Genomic DNA, 17,224 nt, shown 5'->3' with positions numbered 1-17,224 from the left:
CAGTAAAATTAGTCTCTGCACATAACCCATTCATCGTCATGAAGGGCCCGCAGGGACAGCATTCTGGTCAGTGAAGCATCCATTTGGTGAAGAGTGGGGGTTGGAAGAAGTGGGATTCTGGGTACTGGACCCTCTAGTCCAGACCTGGGAAAATTAAGGCTTAACATGCGGCCCGTTAAGCTTTTCAATCTGGCCCGCTGGACATTCCCAAATAATTTTTGTAGATCTTTAAGATGGAATGTGTAGCTGCCACTAAGACGTGCAGTCATGTTTTCTAATGACCGGAAGTCTTGAACTATACAAGGTGTTTCAATGCTTGGAATCTGCGTTTATGTATGATATACCAGTTACTTTGGTCATCTAAGTAGTTACTATGGTAATCTACGTCACAGCAGCTCAGACGAGGCACCAAACAGTGTGGGCGGGAAGCGTTTCCACAGACGCGGAAGGAGATATACGATATTTTAGATTGTGGTTGGGTTTATTTTGTATCCTTTGCTGTTTGTTGCTTTTTTGTTGCGTTTCACTTGATTGTAAAATATGTCGATCGAAATGGGGTGTGATGTTTATATTTTGTTAATATTCAGTGTTTTATCCTTCATAGAAAAAATTTTAATTCCATTGTTTTTTTAAGGCGGTCTGTCATAACGTTTTTAGTATTCAGTCAGACATTATGGGGAGGTTTTGTATTAGTGTTCCTAAAGATAAATATACCGGCCCCTAGACAAATTTTTTTCTCTAAATGTGGTCCTCGGGTCAAAATAATTGCACGGCCTGCCCTAGTCCAAGTCTGTCGGAAACATAGCAAAACAAATGTCCTTGTCATTTTATGACTATTGTAATGTTTCAGACTTTCCTGTGCTGAACTGGACTTTCTTCTTGCAGTGCTTGGACTGTCTGAAGTCTAAGCAGCTGCACGGCGGCCACAGAGACTCCCTGCAGTACACCAATGACGGCTTCCAGAACGAAGCCGAAGCAAACCGTGGACGCCCGAAAAACACCCGTACAAGAGGGAGCGGTTTCCCCCTGGCCGGGGGCCGAGTCGTCCCCCAGGGGAGACGCAACCGCCAATGCTCCTCCTGTGGCGTTTTTGCAAACCACGTCCCCAAAGGGAGCCCCTCGTTAAGACCCTCCAGGAGGGGTCGGGGGGACGGGGATGACTCCAGCTCGAGGTCCATGTTGGCCAAGCAGAGGAGGAGGGAGGGACAGAAGACTGTGTGGTTCAAGGAGAGCGAGGACTCCTCGGACATCGAGGTGGAGATCATCCCGGACACTGTGGGCCGAGTGGAGGAGGAGACGCAGGAGGAGCTGGAGGAGGAGTTGGTGATGGAGGGAGTGGTCAGAGACCCTGCCGCTCCGTGCGCACAGTCTGAGGAAGGCCAACAGAGCTCCAACCTGGAACCTGGACCTGACCAGGACCAAGGTGGTGCTACTGTGGAAAAAGAAAAGGATGGCAATGATCAGGATGGCTGACAGAATATCTTTTCTTTTTTGTCTAATTTGTATTCTGCAACCAAAAGCCCAGGTTTGAACAATCCGGGACAAAGCGTCAAAAGTTGGATCGTTGCAGAAACCTTCAAAAAATGTATTTGCTACTGTGAGTCTCCTAGGATACTGAAGTAATAACAAACCCTTTTCATCGTGACGTCACATACCTCTGATGTCTAAGTTATACATGAATAGTGGAAGATAAAGATGGATTATATTGAAACTGTTTATGCTTGGGTGGTCCAGAGTGTGGCTCGCGGGCCTGATTTAGTTTTGAATATTCTGTACGTACAATTACATTTGAAATATTATGGAGAGGCACATTTTAAAAAAAATAGTTGAAATATTAAATGTTCGGACAATATATCACAGTAAAAATAGGAAGTATGTACAAACCCCGTTTCCATATAAGTGGTGAAATTGTGTTAGATGTAAATATAAATGGAATACAATGGTTTGCAAATCCGTTTCAGCCCATATTCAGTTAAATATGATAAAAAGACAACATATTTGATGTTCAAACTGATAAACATTTGTTTTTTTGCAAATAATCATTAACTTTAAAATTTAATGGCAGCAACACGTGACAAAAGAAGTTGGGAAAGGTGGCAGTAAATACTGATAAAGTTGAGGAAAGCTAATCAAATATTTATTTGGAACATCCCACAGGTGTACAGGCTAATTGGGAACAGGTGGATGCCATGATTGGGTATAAAAACAGCTTCCCAAAAAATGCTCAGTCTTTCACAAGAAAGGATGGGGTGAGATACACCCCTTTGTCCACAACTGCGTGAGCAAATAGTCAAACAGTTTAAGAACAACGTTCACAAAGTGCAATTGCAAGAAATTTAGGGATTTCAACATCTACGGTCCGTAATACCATCAAAAGTTTCAGAGAATCCGGAGGAATCACTCCACGTAAGCGGCATGGCCGGAAACCAACATTGAATGACCGTGACCTTCGACCCCTCAGATGGCACTGTATCAAAAACCGATATCAATCTCGAAAGGATATCACCACAAGATGGACTGATGCAAAGTGGAAAAGTTTTCTGTGTTCTGACGAGTCCACATTTCAAATAGTTTTTGGAAATATTCGACAACGTGACAACCAAAGGGGAAGCAAACCATCCAGACTGTTATTGACGCAAAGTTCAAAAGCCAGCATCCGTGATGGTATGGGGGTGCATTAGTCCCCAAGGCATGGGTAACTTACACATCTGTGAAGGCACCATTAATGCTGAAAGGTACATACAGGTTTTGGAACAAAATATGCTGCCCTCTAAGCGCCGTCTATTTCATGGATGCCCCTGCTTATTTCAGTAAGACAATGCCAAGCCACATTCAGCCCGTGTTACAACAGCGTGGCTTCGTAAAAAAAGAGTGTGTGTACTTTCCTGGTCCGCCTGCAGTCCAGACCTGTCTCCTATCGAAAACGTGCGGTGCATTATGAAGCGTAAAATACGACAGCGGAGACCCCAGACTGTTGAACGACTGACGCTCTACATAAAACAAGAATGGGAAAGAATTCCCATTTCATAGCTTCAACAATTAGTTTCCTCAGTTCTCAAACGTTTGAGTGTTGTTAAAAGAAAAGTTGATGTAACACAGTGGTGAACATGCCCTTTCCCAACCACTTTGGCACGTGTTGCAGCCATGAAATTCTGAGTTAATTATTATTTGAAAATAATAAATAAAGTTTATGAGTTTGAACATCAAATGGGTTGTCTTTGTAGTGCATTCAATTGAATATGGCCTGAAAAGGATTTGCAAATCATTGTATTCCGTTTATATTTACATCTAACACAATTTCCCAACTCATATGGAAACATGGTTTGTATTAAATGAAATATATTTACCAGTTTAGTATATTAGCAAGCCAGCCTCCATTGATATCTCAGTGTTTATTTTTTTCATCTTTATTCATAATGCAGAGTTTTGTTATTATTTTGGTTCAAGTCTTACTAGCATAGAGGAAGATAACTTCAAGAACAAAAGCTATCAGTTCCTGCTATGTTCGACACAAATTCTTCCTAAAGTATTTTCACATCATACAAAGAAGTTGAATAAAAACATGATAAAAGGGCAGTACTTAAAAATAAGTATTTGTTCAAATTATCATTCATTAAAAATATAATACACATTTAAAATTTATATTACGATTAATATGAATGGATTTTTTGTGTTTTTTTGTTGAATACATAATACATTTTTGCCCATGCCCAGACTTTAGGGACACCTTGTATTAAATTATTATCAAATTAATATTTTAGAGAAAAATATTTTATGATAAATACATACATATACTATGTTTGTGTTTGATGACTTATAGCGGTATAGCTGGGCTGGTAGAGTGGCTGCGCCAGCAACTTGAGGGTTCCAGGTTTGATCCCCGCTTCCGCCATCCTAGTCACTGCCGTTGTGTCCTTGGGCAAGACACTTTACCCACCTGCTCCCAGTGCCACCCACACTGCTTTAAATGTAACTTAGATATTGGGTTTCACTATATAAAGCGCTTTGAGTCACTAGAGAAAAAGCGCTATATAAATATAATTCACTTCACTTCATTTTACATTATATATCTATTTTTTTCTTCAACATTTTCTTCTTAGTCTATGTTATTATTTCTGTTGACTGAACAAGATATGATGTCAAGTTATGGGAACAAAAGAAAAAAATGGAAGAGACAATCAGACGACTTTTTAGCAAAATATAAATGCCAGGTTTTCAAACAAATTCAGACCACAGACCTGATATGCCAGAGTCAACTTTTTAGAGTAGGTACTGTTGCTGTATAAACTTTTTTTTAGGAAATGGGTTGTCATAATTAGACAGAATGCTTGATAGTAACAAATAATTGGTATGTGTGTGCTCACAAACATATAACAGGACACTAAAATGATATGTATACTGATATACTTTAAGTAGATAGAGAGAGAATAATGGAAAAAATAATTGTATTTGGAGTAGAAATTTCGGAATATTCAGCATTTTCTGTAACTGTGCTCATGTCTGCTTCCTGTAAAGTTGTAAAGTGTAACTGTTTGTTTGTATTTTCTAAAGTTCACACTTTTGTTAACAAGCAGACAACCAGAACGTCTATGGCACAGAGGACACTGCCATGATTGCATCTAATTATTCATATTACACTCAAAGACAATTTATCTCTTAAAGGTGTGTTCAGGAGCTAAGGAAACCAACTATTTATTTTTATCATTTCCTCATTTAAAAGGGTTTTGTAGTAATTTTGGTGCATTACTTGTAGTAAATAATACATTCTCATCAACGGGTTGTATATTTTTGAGCCTATGCATGATATTGACACGTTGGATAATTATTTTTCACTTAATGAGTGTTTGAAAGAATAAAATATGCAGACTTTGTTTTCACACACAAAACCCCTTTCTCTTGTCCAGAAACTGTCGAACATTGCATTTTTTTGTCCAAACGACCTAATAATATAATAACCAGTAAGTATAAAAGTGTCCAGAATCACTTAACTAACTGCCAATTTTGGCAGTGTAGTGTTGTCCCAAATGATACGGACATGTCAAATATGCATGGGACAGAATTAAATAAATAAATACTTAAAGGCCTACTGAAATGAGATTTTCTTATTCAAACGAGGATAGTAGGTCCATTCAATGTGTCATACTTGATCATTTCGCGATATTGCCATATTTTTGCTGATAGGATTTAGTAGAGAACATCGACGATAAAGTCCGCAACTTTTGGTTGATAATAAAAAAAGCCCTGCCTCTACCAGAAGTAGCAGACAATGACGTCACCGGTGTGAGGGCTCCTCACATCCTCACATTGTTTATAATGGGAGCCTTCAGCATCAAGAGCTATTCGGACCGAGAAATTGACAATTTCCCCATTAATTTGAGTGAGTATGAAAAATTTGTGGATGAGGATATTGGTAGTGAAGGACTACAAAAAATAAAATTAAAATAAAATAAAGTTTAAAAAAAAAGGCGATTGCATTGGGAGCGATTCAGATGTTTTTAGACACATTTATTAGGATAATTCTGGGACATCCCTTATCTTTCTATTGTGTTGCTAGTGTTTTAGTGAGTTTAATAGTACCTGATAGGCGGAGGGGTGTGGCCACGGGTGTGTTGACGCCAGTGTCTGAGGGAAGTCACGGCAGCTGCATGGCAGCTCCACTGATCTCCGGTAAGAGGCGACTTTTTACCACAATTTTCTCACCTAAACCTGCCGGTTGACAAATGGTCAGGATCCATGTTCGCTTGACCGCTCTAATCCATAGTAAAGCTTCACCTTTTAAACAAGGAATCACTGTGTGTTTGTGTGGCTAAAGGCTAAAGCTTCCCAACTCCATCTTTCTACTTTGACTTCTCCATTATTAATTGAACAAATTGCAAAAGATTCAGCAACACAGATGTCCAAAATACTGTGTAATTGCGCGATGAAAAGAGATGACTTTTAGCCGCAAATGGTGCTGGCTAGTATGTCCCCTCCAACCAATAACGTCACAAACTCGCGTCATCATTCCGCGACGTTTTCAACGGGAAACTCTGCGGGAAATTTAAAATTGTTATTTAGTAAACTAAACCGGCCGTATTGGCATGTGTTGCAATGTTAATATTTCATCATTGATATATAAACTATCAGACTGCGTGGTTGGTAGTAGTGGGTTTCAGTAGGCCTTTAAATGTGTCTTGAACTACAATTGGAATTAAATATATGTGTGTTATTAAATGTGTGAATGCATTTTGTGTAAAATAGTAACTCAATAATTTAGATGAAATTAAATCATATACTTAACTAATTAGGGCTTCACCGTGGCGGAGGGGTTAGTGCGTCTGCCTCACAATACGAAGGTCCTGAGTAATCCTGGGTTCAATCCCGGGCTCGGGATCTTTCTGTGTGGAGTTTGCATGTTCTCCCTGTGACTGCGTGGGTTCCCTCCGGGTACTCCGGCTTCCTCCCACCTCCAAACACATGCTCGGGTGAGGGAGGTCTGGGGGTCTCTGCTGGAGCTGTTGGTTGAAGATGGATGTCATGTCGTGTGATCATGTTTTGTTTAGTTATGTTCTGTTTGTTTAAGACTCCATTAGTTCCTGTTTTTGTCCACTCTTGTTCGTTTTTGGTTGCCATGGTTGCATGATTTTCACCTGCTGCTGGTTTCGGACACACGCAACTGTTGTCAATCATGACATAACTATTAAAGCCTATAGTTGCCAGGTAGTAGGCCTGGCGACATTACTCGTTACTCTACTGACATCATTCATCTCTGGCACTGCCCATGTTGGAACTCTTGTGTTTGTGCGGTCCGTGCCGTAGTTCTCGTCACCGTAAGTATTTTTGTTTCATGTTCATAGTTCTGCCTTAGTGTTAGTTTTGTTTCCTGTGATAAGTTTTGTGCCTCCACTGTGAGCCCCTTTTGTTTTGTAGCTTTTGAGTTGAAATTAAAATCATGTATTTACCTTCAAGCCAGTTTGTTTGCATTCCGGGAAAATTATCATCACAGCAAGCTGCATCACAGTCTACGGTCTTACAATGGATGGATAATTATAATTGGAATTAAATATATGAATGTTTTTAATAAACATTTATGGACAGAATATCTAGGCGTAGTCAGGGCGTTACGGGGATCCGGTTTGGTGGCTGCAAGACTAGGTCTCTTTTCTTTTTGCAGATGATGTGGTCCTGATTGCTTCATCTGGAGAGGATTTTCAGCTCTCACTGGATCGGTTTTCAGCCGAGTGTGAAGCGACTGCGATGAGAATCAGAACCTCCAAGTACGAGTCCATGGTTCTCGCCCGGAAAAGTGTGGAGTGCCATCTCCGGGTTGGGGAGGAGACCCTGCCCCAAATAGAGGAGTTCAAGTACCTAGGAGTGTTGTTCGTGAGTGAGGTAAGAGTGGATGGTGAGATCGACAGGTGGATCGTTGCGGCGTCTGCAATAATGCGGACGCTGTATCGATTCATTGTGGTGAAGAAGGAGCTGAGCCGGAAGGCAAAGCTCTCAATTTACCGGTCGATCTACGTTATGACCGAAAGGACAAGATCACGGGTACAAGCGGCCGGAATGAGTTTCCTCCACCGGGTGGCGGGGCTCTCCCTTAGAGATAGGGTGAGAAGCTCTGCCATCCGGGAGGAGCTCAAAGTAAAGCCGCTGCTCCTCCACATGGAGAGGAGCCAGAAGAGGTGGTTCGGGGATCTGGTCAGGATGCCACCCGATTGCCTCCCTAGGGAGGTGTTTAGGGCACGTCCAACCGGTAGGAGGCCACGGGGAAGACCCAGGACACGTTGGGAAGACTATGTCTCCCGGCTGGCCTGGGAACGCCTCGGGATCCCCCGGGAAGAGCTGGACGAAGTTACTGGGGAGAGGAAAGTCTGGGCTTCCCTGCATAGGCAGCTGCTCACGCGACCCGACCTCAGATAAGCGGAAGAGGATGGATGGATTTAATAAATGTTATCAATTTATTTCAGGTAAAAGTACTTTTAATTATATTCTAATTTTAAATCTGCAAGGTAGGGTGAGTATAGCTGGCCATGCCACTGCTATTTCTAAACTCCAGTACACTGTGTTGGATCAATTTTAATGTTTATTTAAGTGATTTATTTTTCAATTTTTGGAAAAATCTGCAGAGGGGAATATATATAAAAAATATATCATATTACATAAAAAATAAAACATTTCCTGACCTACATCCACTACGTCAAGGGTGTTTTCTAGTCCGCTCCTTTGAAACGGTTTGCTTTCTCATGCCCAACTCAGACTGAAAGTCTTCAAAAAAGAAGGAACAAACGGCAAGAATCAGTGTGTCATCATGAGATGCGGTTTGTTTAGTAACACATCCTCATTTCCAGAATAAAGTCATCAAAAAACACTAAGCAACTCAGCATTTCCGGCGGCATCGCGTCAGCCCCCCATGACCGCCCCCCACACTCTCCCTCTGATCTACTTTCATCAAGCTGATGATGAAAATTTCTCCATCCAGCCTCAATTCTTTCTCATACTGACATAGATAGATGGTGACAGTACAAAAAACACTTAAAAAATTCCTCTACTTCAACCGCTGCGTGCCCATGGGTCAGCAATACATGTCTTTTCTTTTTTTTTTAGGATTTTCAAAACTATAAAAACATTTTAAATATGTGGCTAATGGGAGTCACAATTGGAGCCTTCAAAGCCCTCAAAAACAACTTAAACTCTCCATCAACGTTTTTTATCCGCACTGCCAGTCTATATACAAAACCCAAAACCAAATAACCTAAAATATAAGGACCATGAAGCCAAACAACCAAAATTACATTTATTTTAAGGTCTTGGTCAAGTGGGCATGCAGAAATGGAAGACAAGGTGGAATTACAAAAAAATAAAAACATTGAATTAGACAAAGGGAGATAACTAAGGGCGATGGGGCAGAAACACACACCATAAAATCTGGACAAAATAGGTTCCCTTTAAAAGTCGGCAGGTGAAAGGGCCAGGGCACACTGAGCTGGGCAAGAGTCTAACAAAAAAAATATTTTACCTCAGGAGGACTAGGTAATAAACACAGAAGAGGTTAGGGAATTTAGGACAAAGTAACGAAAACATACCAGGTCTGGTGAAGCAGGTGCATGCACGAGAGGAGTTCTGGATTACAATAACCGGCAAGGCCAAGCTGACAGTGACGAGCCTTAATACTGGTGTGCTAATTGCGAGTAGGTGTGCCTCAAGGTCCGCCCCTCGCCGAGGATGAATCACTAAATACACAGGTGCAGACAAAAGGAGAAGGCAGGAAAACACTAAAAACACAATTTATTCAGAAGGAATTGAATCGATTTGGTTGTCTAAGAAGACGTTTTGCCTGTAATCCGAGCAGGCTTTATCAGTTCATATATATAAGATATGGTGCAGGAAGTATGTATCCTCTAAGGCACACCTGGGCAAATTTAGACCCGGGGGCCACATGCAACCCTTCAAGCCTTTCAATCTGGCCCGCCGGACATTCCCAAATAATGTTTTTAGATCTTTAAGATGGAAAGTGTAGCTGCCATTATGATGTTTTCTAATGACCATAAGTCTTGAACTATACAAAGTATTTCAATGTTTGGAATCTGCACTTTTGGATGATATACCAGTTACTATGGTCATCTAATTAGTTATTACCACCCGAGGGAGGTGTTTCGGGCACGTCCGACTGGCAGGAGGCCACGGGGAAGACCCAGGACACGTTGGGAAGACTATGTCTTTCGGCTGGCCTGGGAACGCCTCGGGATCCCCCGGTAAGAGCTGGACCATGTGGCTGGGGAGAGGGATGTCTGAGCTTCTCTGCTTAGGCTGCTGCCCCCGTAACCCCACCTCGGATAAGCGGAAGTAAACGGAAGGATGAATGGATGGTAATCTAATTAGTTACTATGGCCATCTAATTAGTTACTATGGTCATCTACGTCACAGCAGCTCAAAAAGCAGTGAGGGTGGGAAGCGTTTCCACAGACGCGGTAGGAGATTTTCACAACAAAGTTCTAAAGCTTAGTGATGTATTAGATATATCAGATTGTAAGTGGGTTTATTTTGTACCCTTCGCGTTCATATCTCACTGTTTGTTGCATTTTTGTTGTGTTTCACTCGATTGTAAAATATGTGGATGGAGGGGCGTGTGACATTCATATGTTGTCAATATTCAGTGTTTCATCCTTCATAGAAAAATGTTAAATTTCATTCCGTTTCTTAAAGCAGTCTGACATAACGCTTTTAGCATTTAATCAGACATTATTGTGAGGTTTTGTATTAGTGTCCCTAAAAATAGATAAACCGGCCCCCAGACACATTTTTTTATCTAAATGTGCCCCCCCCCCCCGAGTCAAAATAATTGCCCAGGCCTGCTCTTAGGTAGTGGCATGCCCCAACCATCCATCCATCCATCTTCTTCCGCTTATCCGAGGTCGCGTCGCGGTGGCATCCCCCGCATAAGAATACTTTCCCTCTTCTGGAATGCAAAAATTACAGACATCTGCAGTCGTAGATTTTGCTTTGTTAAAGGCCTACTGAAATGCGATTTTCTTATTTAAACGGGGATAGCAGCTTCATTCTATGAGTCATACTTGATCGTTTTGCAATATTGCCATATTTTTGCTGAAAGGATTTAGTAGAGAACATCCACGATAAGGTTTGTAACTTTTGATGCTGATAAAAAAGCCTTGCAGACGATGTGCGCGTGACGTCACGGGTTGTGGAGCTCCTTACATCTGAACATTGTTTACAATCATGGCCATCAGCAGCAAGAGCGATTCGGACCGAGAAAGCGACAATTTTCCCATTAATTTGAGCTAGGATAAAATATTTGTGGATGAGGAAAGTGAGAGTGAAGGACTAGAAAAAAATAGTAAAAAAAGAAAAAAAAGGACTAGAGGGCATTGGGAGCGATTCAGATAGGGAAGATGCTGTGAGAGGCGCCGTGGCAGCCCTGGGGGTGGCAGGACCACTCGGCCAGGCCCAACCGCCACAAGGGATAGAGCCATACCGCTTTGAACCCGACGCTGACGGTGACGGTCAGGAGGATGCTGCTGATATTCATGCTGGAGTAGCACACGACATAGATCGCCTTCAAAATACAGAATAGTAAAAATGATTGCTGCATAATACACTGTACTTTGTATGTGTTGTCAAATCCAACCGCGTTCGCTTGACATCTCTGCTCCATAGTAGAGCTTGACTGTCATCTTTCGGGAATGTAAACAATGAAACACCGGTGTGTTTGTGTTGCTAAGGCCGGCCGCTATATACCGCTTCCCACCTACAGCTTTCGTCTTTGATGTCTCCATTGCTCATTGAACAAATTGCAAAAGATTAACCAACACAGATGTCCAGAATACTGGGGAATTATGCGGTGAAAACAGACGACTTAATAGCTGGGCACGATGCTGGCACAAAATGTCCTCTACAATCCGTGACATCACGCGCAGGCGTCATCATACCGAGACATTTTCAGCATGGTTTTTCAGCGCAAAATTTATAATTGCACTTTAGTAAACTAACCCGGCCGTATTGGCATGTGTTGCAATGTTAATATTTCATCATTGATATATAAACTATCAGACTGTGTGGTGGGTAGTAGTGGGTTTCAGTAGGCCTTAAATATACCATGGAATCCTTTTTTTTTGTCCTGCCCAGCCACTCCATCATAATGTTGATGTACAGAACTCGAAACCAGTGAAGTTGGCACCCTGTGTAAATAGTCAATAAAAACAGAATACAATGATCTGCAAATCCTTTTCAACATCTATTCAATTGAATAGACTGCAAAGACAAGATATTTAAATGTTCGAACTGGAAAATGATGTTATTTTTTGCAAAAATTATCTAGTTTGGAATTTGATGCCTGCAACATGTTTTAAAAAGGGATGGCAAAAGGGGCAAAAAAGACTGATAAATGCTCATCAAACACTTATTTGGAACATCCCACATGTGAACAGGCGAATTGGGAACAGGTGGGTGCCATGATTAGGTATAAAAACAGCTTGCCGATTTTGTCGTCAGGAATCTGAATCCACCTTGCATTTGTTTTGGTATTGTCATATTGTGTCTTCTTTTTGGGTGGAAGTTGAAAAAATGTGTTCAAGGATTGGTTTGTTTATAAGCTTAATGTAGTTTCTGTTATTTTAGGAGAGTTCATTGACAGTCATGACTTAGTCAATTTAATTATAGTACTTGGTAAAAGGTTTATTTTCAAGGCCAAAAATAGATATTCACTTCTTATTACTTTCTTTAAACATTTATTTAGTATTTTTTAACTTTAGAAATATACTAAATTGACAACGATAATGATGCCAAAAAACATGAAAAAAGATGGGAAATCCTTAAAGGTTTATTGTGAAAATGTAATTATGTTTATAAATAAGCAACAACAGCAACACATATGCTGTCTGTTGTTGTGTTCCCTATTTTTGAGTGTACAAAATGAAGGTGTGTGTTGTGGAATCTGACTTGGACATAATATGGACTATACACAAATGCTTTTTATGAACATGTAATATTGTTTATAAATTATACAGTATGCAATCTGTTGTTTCCCAAATTATTGTGTTGTACATGGATGGGGCTGTGTGTTGCTGAGCCCGACTTGGACATTATCTGGACTGGACCTGGTTTTAAAAACCTTTAAAAACCTTTTAGACAAGTCTAGTTTCATTAACAACCTGGTCTGGTAGCAGAAAGAAACAACCCTTCTTTGTGTGAGTTGGTGTGGATGAGTGTGAATGGAGGAGGGAGGTTTTTTTTGGAGGGGGTGGGGGGGTGTTGATGCACTAATTGAAAGTGTATCTTGTATATTTTTATGTTGGTTTGATAAAAAAATAATAATAAAAAAACAAAAAAAAACAGCTTGCGTGAAATGCTCAGTCATTCACAAACAAGGATGGGGCAAGGGTCACCACTCTGTGAACAAATGCGTGGGCAAATTGTTTAACAACAACATCACTCAACCAGCTATTGCAAGGAATTCAGGGATTTCACCATCTACGGTCTGTAATATCATCAAAAGGTTCAGAGAATCAATCAATCAGTCAATGTTTATTTATATAGCCCTTAATCACAAATGTCTCAAAGGACTGTACAAACCACTACGGCTACGACGTCCTCGGAAGAATCCACATAAGGGCAAGGAAGACTCACACCCAGTGGGCAAGGAGAACTCACACCCAGTAGGACGCCAGTGACAATGATGACTATGAGAACCTTGGAGAGGACCTCATATGTGGGCAACCCCCATAACCCACCCCCCTCTAGGGGAACCGAAAACAATGGATGTCGAGCGGGTCTAACATGATACTGTGAAAGTTCAATTTATAGTGGATTCAACACCACTGTGAGAGTCGAGTCCAAAGTGGATCCAACACAGCAGAGAGAGTCCCGTCCACAGTGGAGCCAGCAGGAAACCATCCCAAGCGGAGGCGGATCAGCAGCGCAGAGATGTCCCCAACCGATACACAGGCGAGCGGTCCATCCTGGGTCCCGACTCTGGACAAGCGGTCCATCCTGGGTCCTGACTCAGGACAACCAGCACCTCATCCATGGCCACCGGACTGGACCCCTCCAGTGAGACAGAGGAGAAAAAGAAAAGAAACGGCAGATCAACTGGTCTAAAAAGGGAGTCTATTTAAAGGCTAGAGTATACAAATGAGTTTTAAGATGAGACTTGAATGCTTCTACTGAGGTAGCATCTCGAACTGTGCCCGGGAGGGCATTCCAGAGTACTAGAGCCCGAATGGAAAACACACTATAGCCCGCAGACTTTTTTTGGGCTCTGGGAATCACTAATAAGCCGGAGTCCTTTTGACGCAGATTTCTTGCCGGAACATATGGTACAATACAATCGGCAAGTGAGGCTGGAGCTAGACCGTGTAGTATTTTATACGTAAGTAGTAAAACCTTAAAGTCACATCTTCAGTACACAGGAAGCCAGTACAGGCGTAATGTGATCAAACTTTCTTGTTCTAGCAGCCGCATTTTGTACCAACTGTAATCTTTTAATGCTAGACATGGGGAGACCCGAAAATAACACATTACAGTAATCGAGGCGAAACTTAACAAACGCATGGATAATGATCTCAGCGTCATTAGAAGACAAAATGGAGCGAATTTTAGCGATATGACGGAGATGAAAGAAGGCTGTTTTAGTAACGCTTCTGATGTGTGACTAAAAGGAGAGAGTTGGGTCGAAGATAATACCCAGATTCTTTACCGAGTCGCCTTGTTTAATTGTTTAGTTGTCAAATGTTAAAGTTGTATTATTAAATAGAAATGCAACAAATTATTATTGTTAAATTAAATTATTACCTTCACTGGTATTGTATAATGGAAATAACAGATGTTCATAACAATATGTGATATTTAGATTTACCATTGTTTTGATCATTTTAATCAATGTGGGGAGGAGGCTGTGGAGAGGCGGAGCCAACGGGCCGACGGCGGGGCAGGGCACGCTGCAGCCTTGCCCAAGATGGCGGCAAGGAGGTGGAAGATACGGTGGAGCGACGCTGCCACAATCTAAATCAGGTGCGTGGCACACACACCGGCACACAATTATTTTATCTCCTCCTGCTGTTATTTAATTTGTTATTTCGATAACATCTTCAACATCAAATATGTTTATATTAATTGATTGAAGAACAAAAAGACTATATACAGTATTTTAGAACACTTGACATGTATCTGGACTCAACAGACTGCAATGAGCAATATGATAGGCATATAGAAATAAAAACAAAACATTTAAAAAATATATTATATAACGTTAAATATTGAAAGTACAAAACCCATTACAGTACTCAAAATGCAGACTTGGGGAAAAAGACACACCTCCATGTAGTGCAATTTTCTGCACCTGTAAATCAAAATACAGCATGAGACAACTTTAGCTAAAACTGTAACCAAGTTTTGGGCACACGTGTTACATGCAAGTAAAACAACTAAAACTTAAAAAAAACAAAACGTTCCTGGATGAGATAACGACAATACATTTAATTTGTGTACAAAAATGTTTTTTTTTCCTTAGGTAGTTTTCCCAGTGCACGTGGCCAGTTGGCAGGCATAAATGAGAGGGCAGTCAGAAACGTGTTCACAAATTTGCAACAAGCTCCAGCACTATTTTTCTATGCTCATACTCGAGGTGGGAGAAATAATCTATTTTTAGATGCATCGTAATTCAGATATGGACAATTTTAGAATCGATTAGTAAACGTCAATAATTGATAATCGTTATCTAGCACCATCCTATCTTGCCGATTGTATTGTACCATATATCCCGGCAAGAAAACTGCATTCAAAGAACTCCGGCTTATTAGTGATTCCCAGAGCCCAAAAAAAGTCTGCGGGCTATAGAGCGTTTTCTATTTGGGCTCCAGTACTCTGGAATGCCCTCCCGGTAACAGTTCGAGATGCAACCTCAGTAGAAGCATTTAAGTCCCATTTTAAAACTCATTTGTATACTCTAACCTTTAAACAGACCCCTTTTCAGACCAGTTGATCTGCTGTTTCTTTTCTTTTCTCCTCTCTTCAGCCCCCCTGTCCTTTGTGGATAGGGGCAGGGTGACACACACAGGTCCGGTGGCCATGGAGGAAGTGCTGGCTGTCCAGAGTCGGGAGCCTGGATGGACCGCTCGCCTGTGCATCGGCTGGGGACATCTCTGCGCTGCTGACCTATCTCTGCTGGGGATGGTCTTCTGCTGACTCTCCCTATTACGTTAGATCCACTATGGACTGGACTCTCACACTATTATGTTAGATCCACTATGGACTGGACTACCACTCTTATCCTAGACCCACCCACTCTTATCCTAGACCCACTCGACATCCTTTGCATCCAGTCTCCCCTAGAGGAGGGAGGGGGGGGGGGGGGGGGGGGGTGTAGAAAAGATACAATCAAATCAAATTAGCTACATGGCATGGCCTCTTAACTTCATGTGAGTGATTATGATTGACGACACCTGTTGACTTCTCTGAGCCCATTTAGATAGGGGTCATGTGATGCAGTCCTTAGACTCGGTTACAAACGCTACAATAGGAAAATCAGAGTACCTTGGCACAAATCTGAAAAAAAATAATCATTGACTTGAAAAAGTCAGGAAAGTCACCTGGAGCCATTTCAGAGCACCTGAAGGTCCCAAGAGCAACTGTGCAGACAATTGTTCAAAGTATAAAGTGCATGGCACAGTTTTGTCACTGCCACAAACAGGAAGAAAACGCAAGCTATCCCCTGCTGCTGAGAGAAAATTTGTCCGGATGATCTAAAGTCAACCGAGAACCACCAAAAAGCAGGTCTGCAATGAATTGGAAGCTGCTGGAACACAGGTGTCAGTGTCCACAGTCAAGCATGTTTTGCATCGCCATGGACTGAGAGGCTACCATGCATAAAGGAAGACCTTGCGCCAGAAGTGACACCTTAAGGCTCGTCTAAAGTTTGCTGCTGATCACATGGCAAAAGATAAGACCTTCTGGAGGAAAGTTCTGAGGACAGATGAAACACAAATTAAGATGTTTTGCCACAATACCCAGCAATATGTTTGGAGGAGAAAAGGTGAGGCCTTTAATCCCAGGAACACCATTCCTACTGTCAAGAATGGTGGTGGTAGTATTATGCTCTGAGCCTGTTTTGTTGCCAATGGAACTGGTGCTTTACAGGGAGTAAATGGGACAATGAAAAAAGGAAGATTACCCCCAAATTATTCAGGACAACCTAAAATCGAAAGCCTGGAGGTTGGGTCTTGGGCGCAGTTGGGGGTTCCAACAGGACAATGACCCCAAACACACGTTAAAAGTGGTAAAGTAAGTGAAGTGAAGTGAATTGAATTATATTTATATAGCGCTTTTCTCTAGTGACTCAAAGCGCTTTACATAGTGAAACCCAATATCTAAGTTACATTTAAACCAGTGTGGGTGGCACTGGGAGCAGGTGGGTCAAGTGTCTTGCCCAAGGACACAACGGCAGTGAGTAGGATGGCGGAAGCGGGAATCGAACCTGCAACCTTCAAGTTGCTGGCACGGCCGCTCTACCAACCGAGCTATGCCGCTATTTAGCTATGGCTAAATCAGGCTAGAATTAAGATTTTTGAATGGCCTTCCCAAAGTCCTGACTTAAACCCCATTGAGAACATGTGGACAATGCTGAAGTAATAAGTCCATGTCAGACAACCAACCAATTTAACTGAACTGCAGCAATTTTGTCAAGAGCAGGGGTCAAAAATTTAACCAGAAGCTTGTGGATGGCTACTAAAAG

The 17,224-nt window shown here is 41.6% G+C and overlaps 1 protein-coding gene across 1 annotated transcript in view; it reads left to right on the top strand.

Annotated features, from left to right (window-relative positions):
- The window catches only part of cdhr5a (cadherin-related family member 5a), a 66,512-nt gene extending 60,514 nt beyond the window's left edge, over window positions 1-5,998 (top strand). Inside the window, exon 14 of the mRNA XM_061887163.1 lies at window positions 886-5,998. Coding sequence (XP_061743147.1) covers window positions 886-1,473 — 588 coding nt within the window. The 3' untranslated portion in view covers window positions 1,474-5,998. The remainder of the gene's footprint in view (window positions 1-885) is intronic.
- Window positions 5,999-17,224: the final 11,226 nt, after the last annotated feature.

This window comes from Nerophis ophidion, linkage group LG25 (genome assembly GCF_033978795.1).
Source record: "Nerophis ophidion isolate RoL-2023_Sa linkage group LG25, RoL_Noph_v1.0, whole genome shotgun sequence".
NCBI classification, from domain to species: Eukaryota; Metazoa; Chordata; class Actinopteri; order Syngnathiformes; family Syngnathidae; genus Nerophis; species Nerophis ophidion.
This window is presented reverse-complemented; position numbering and strand designations above follow the sequence as displayed.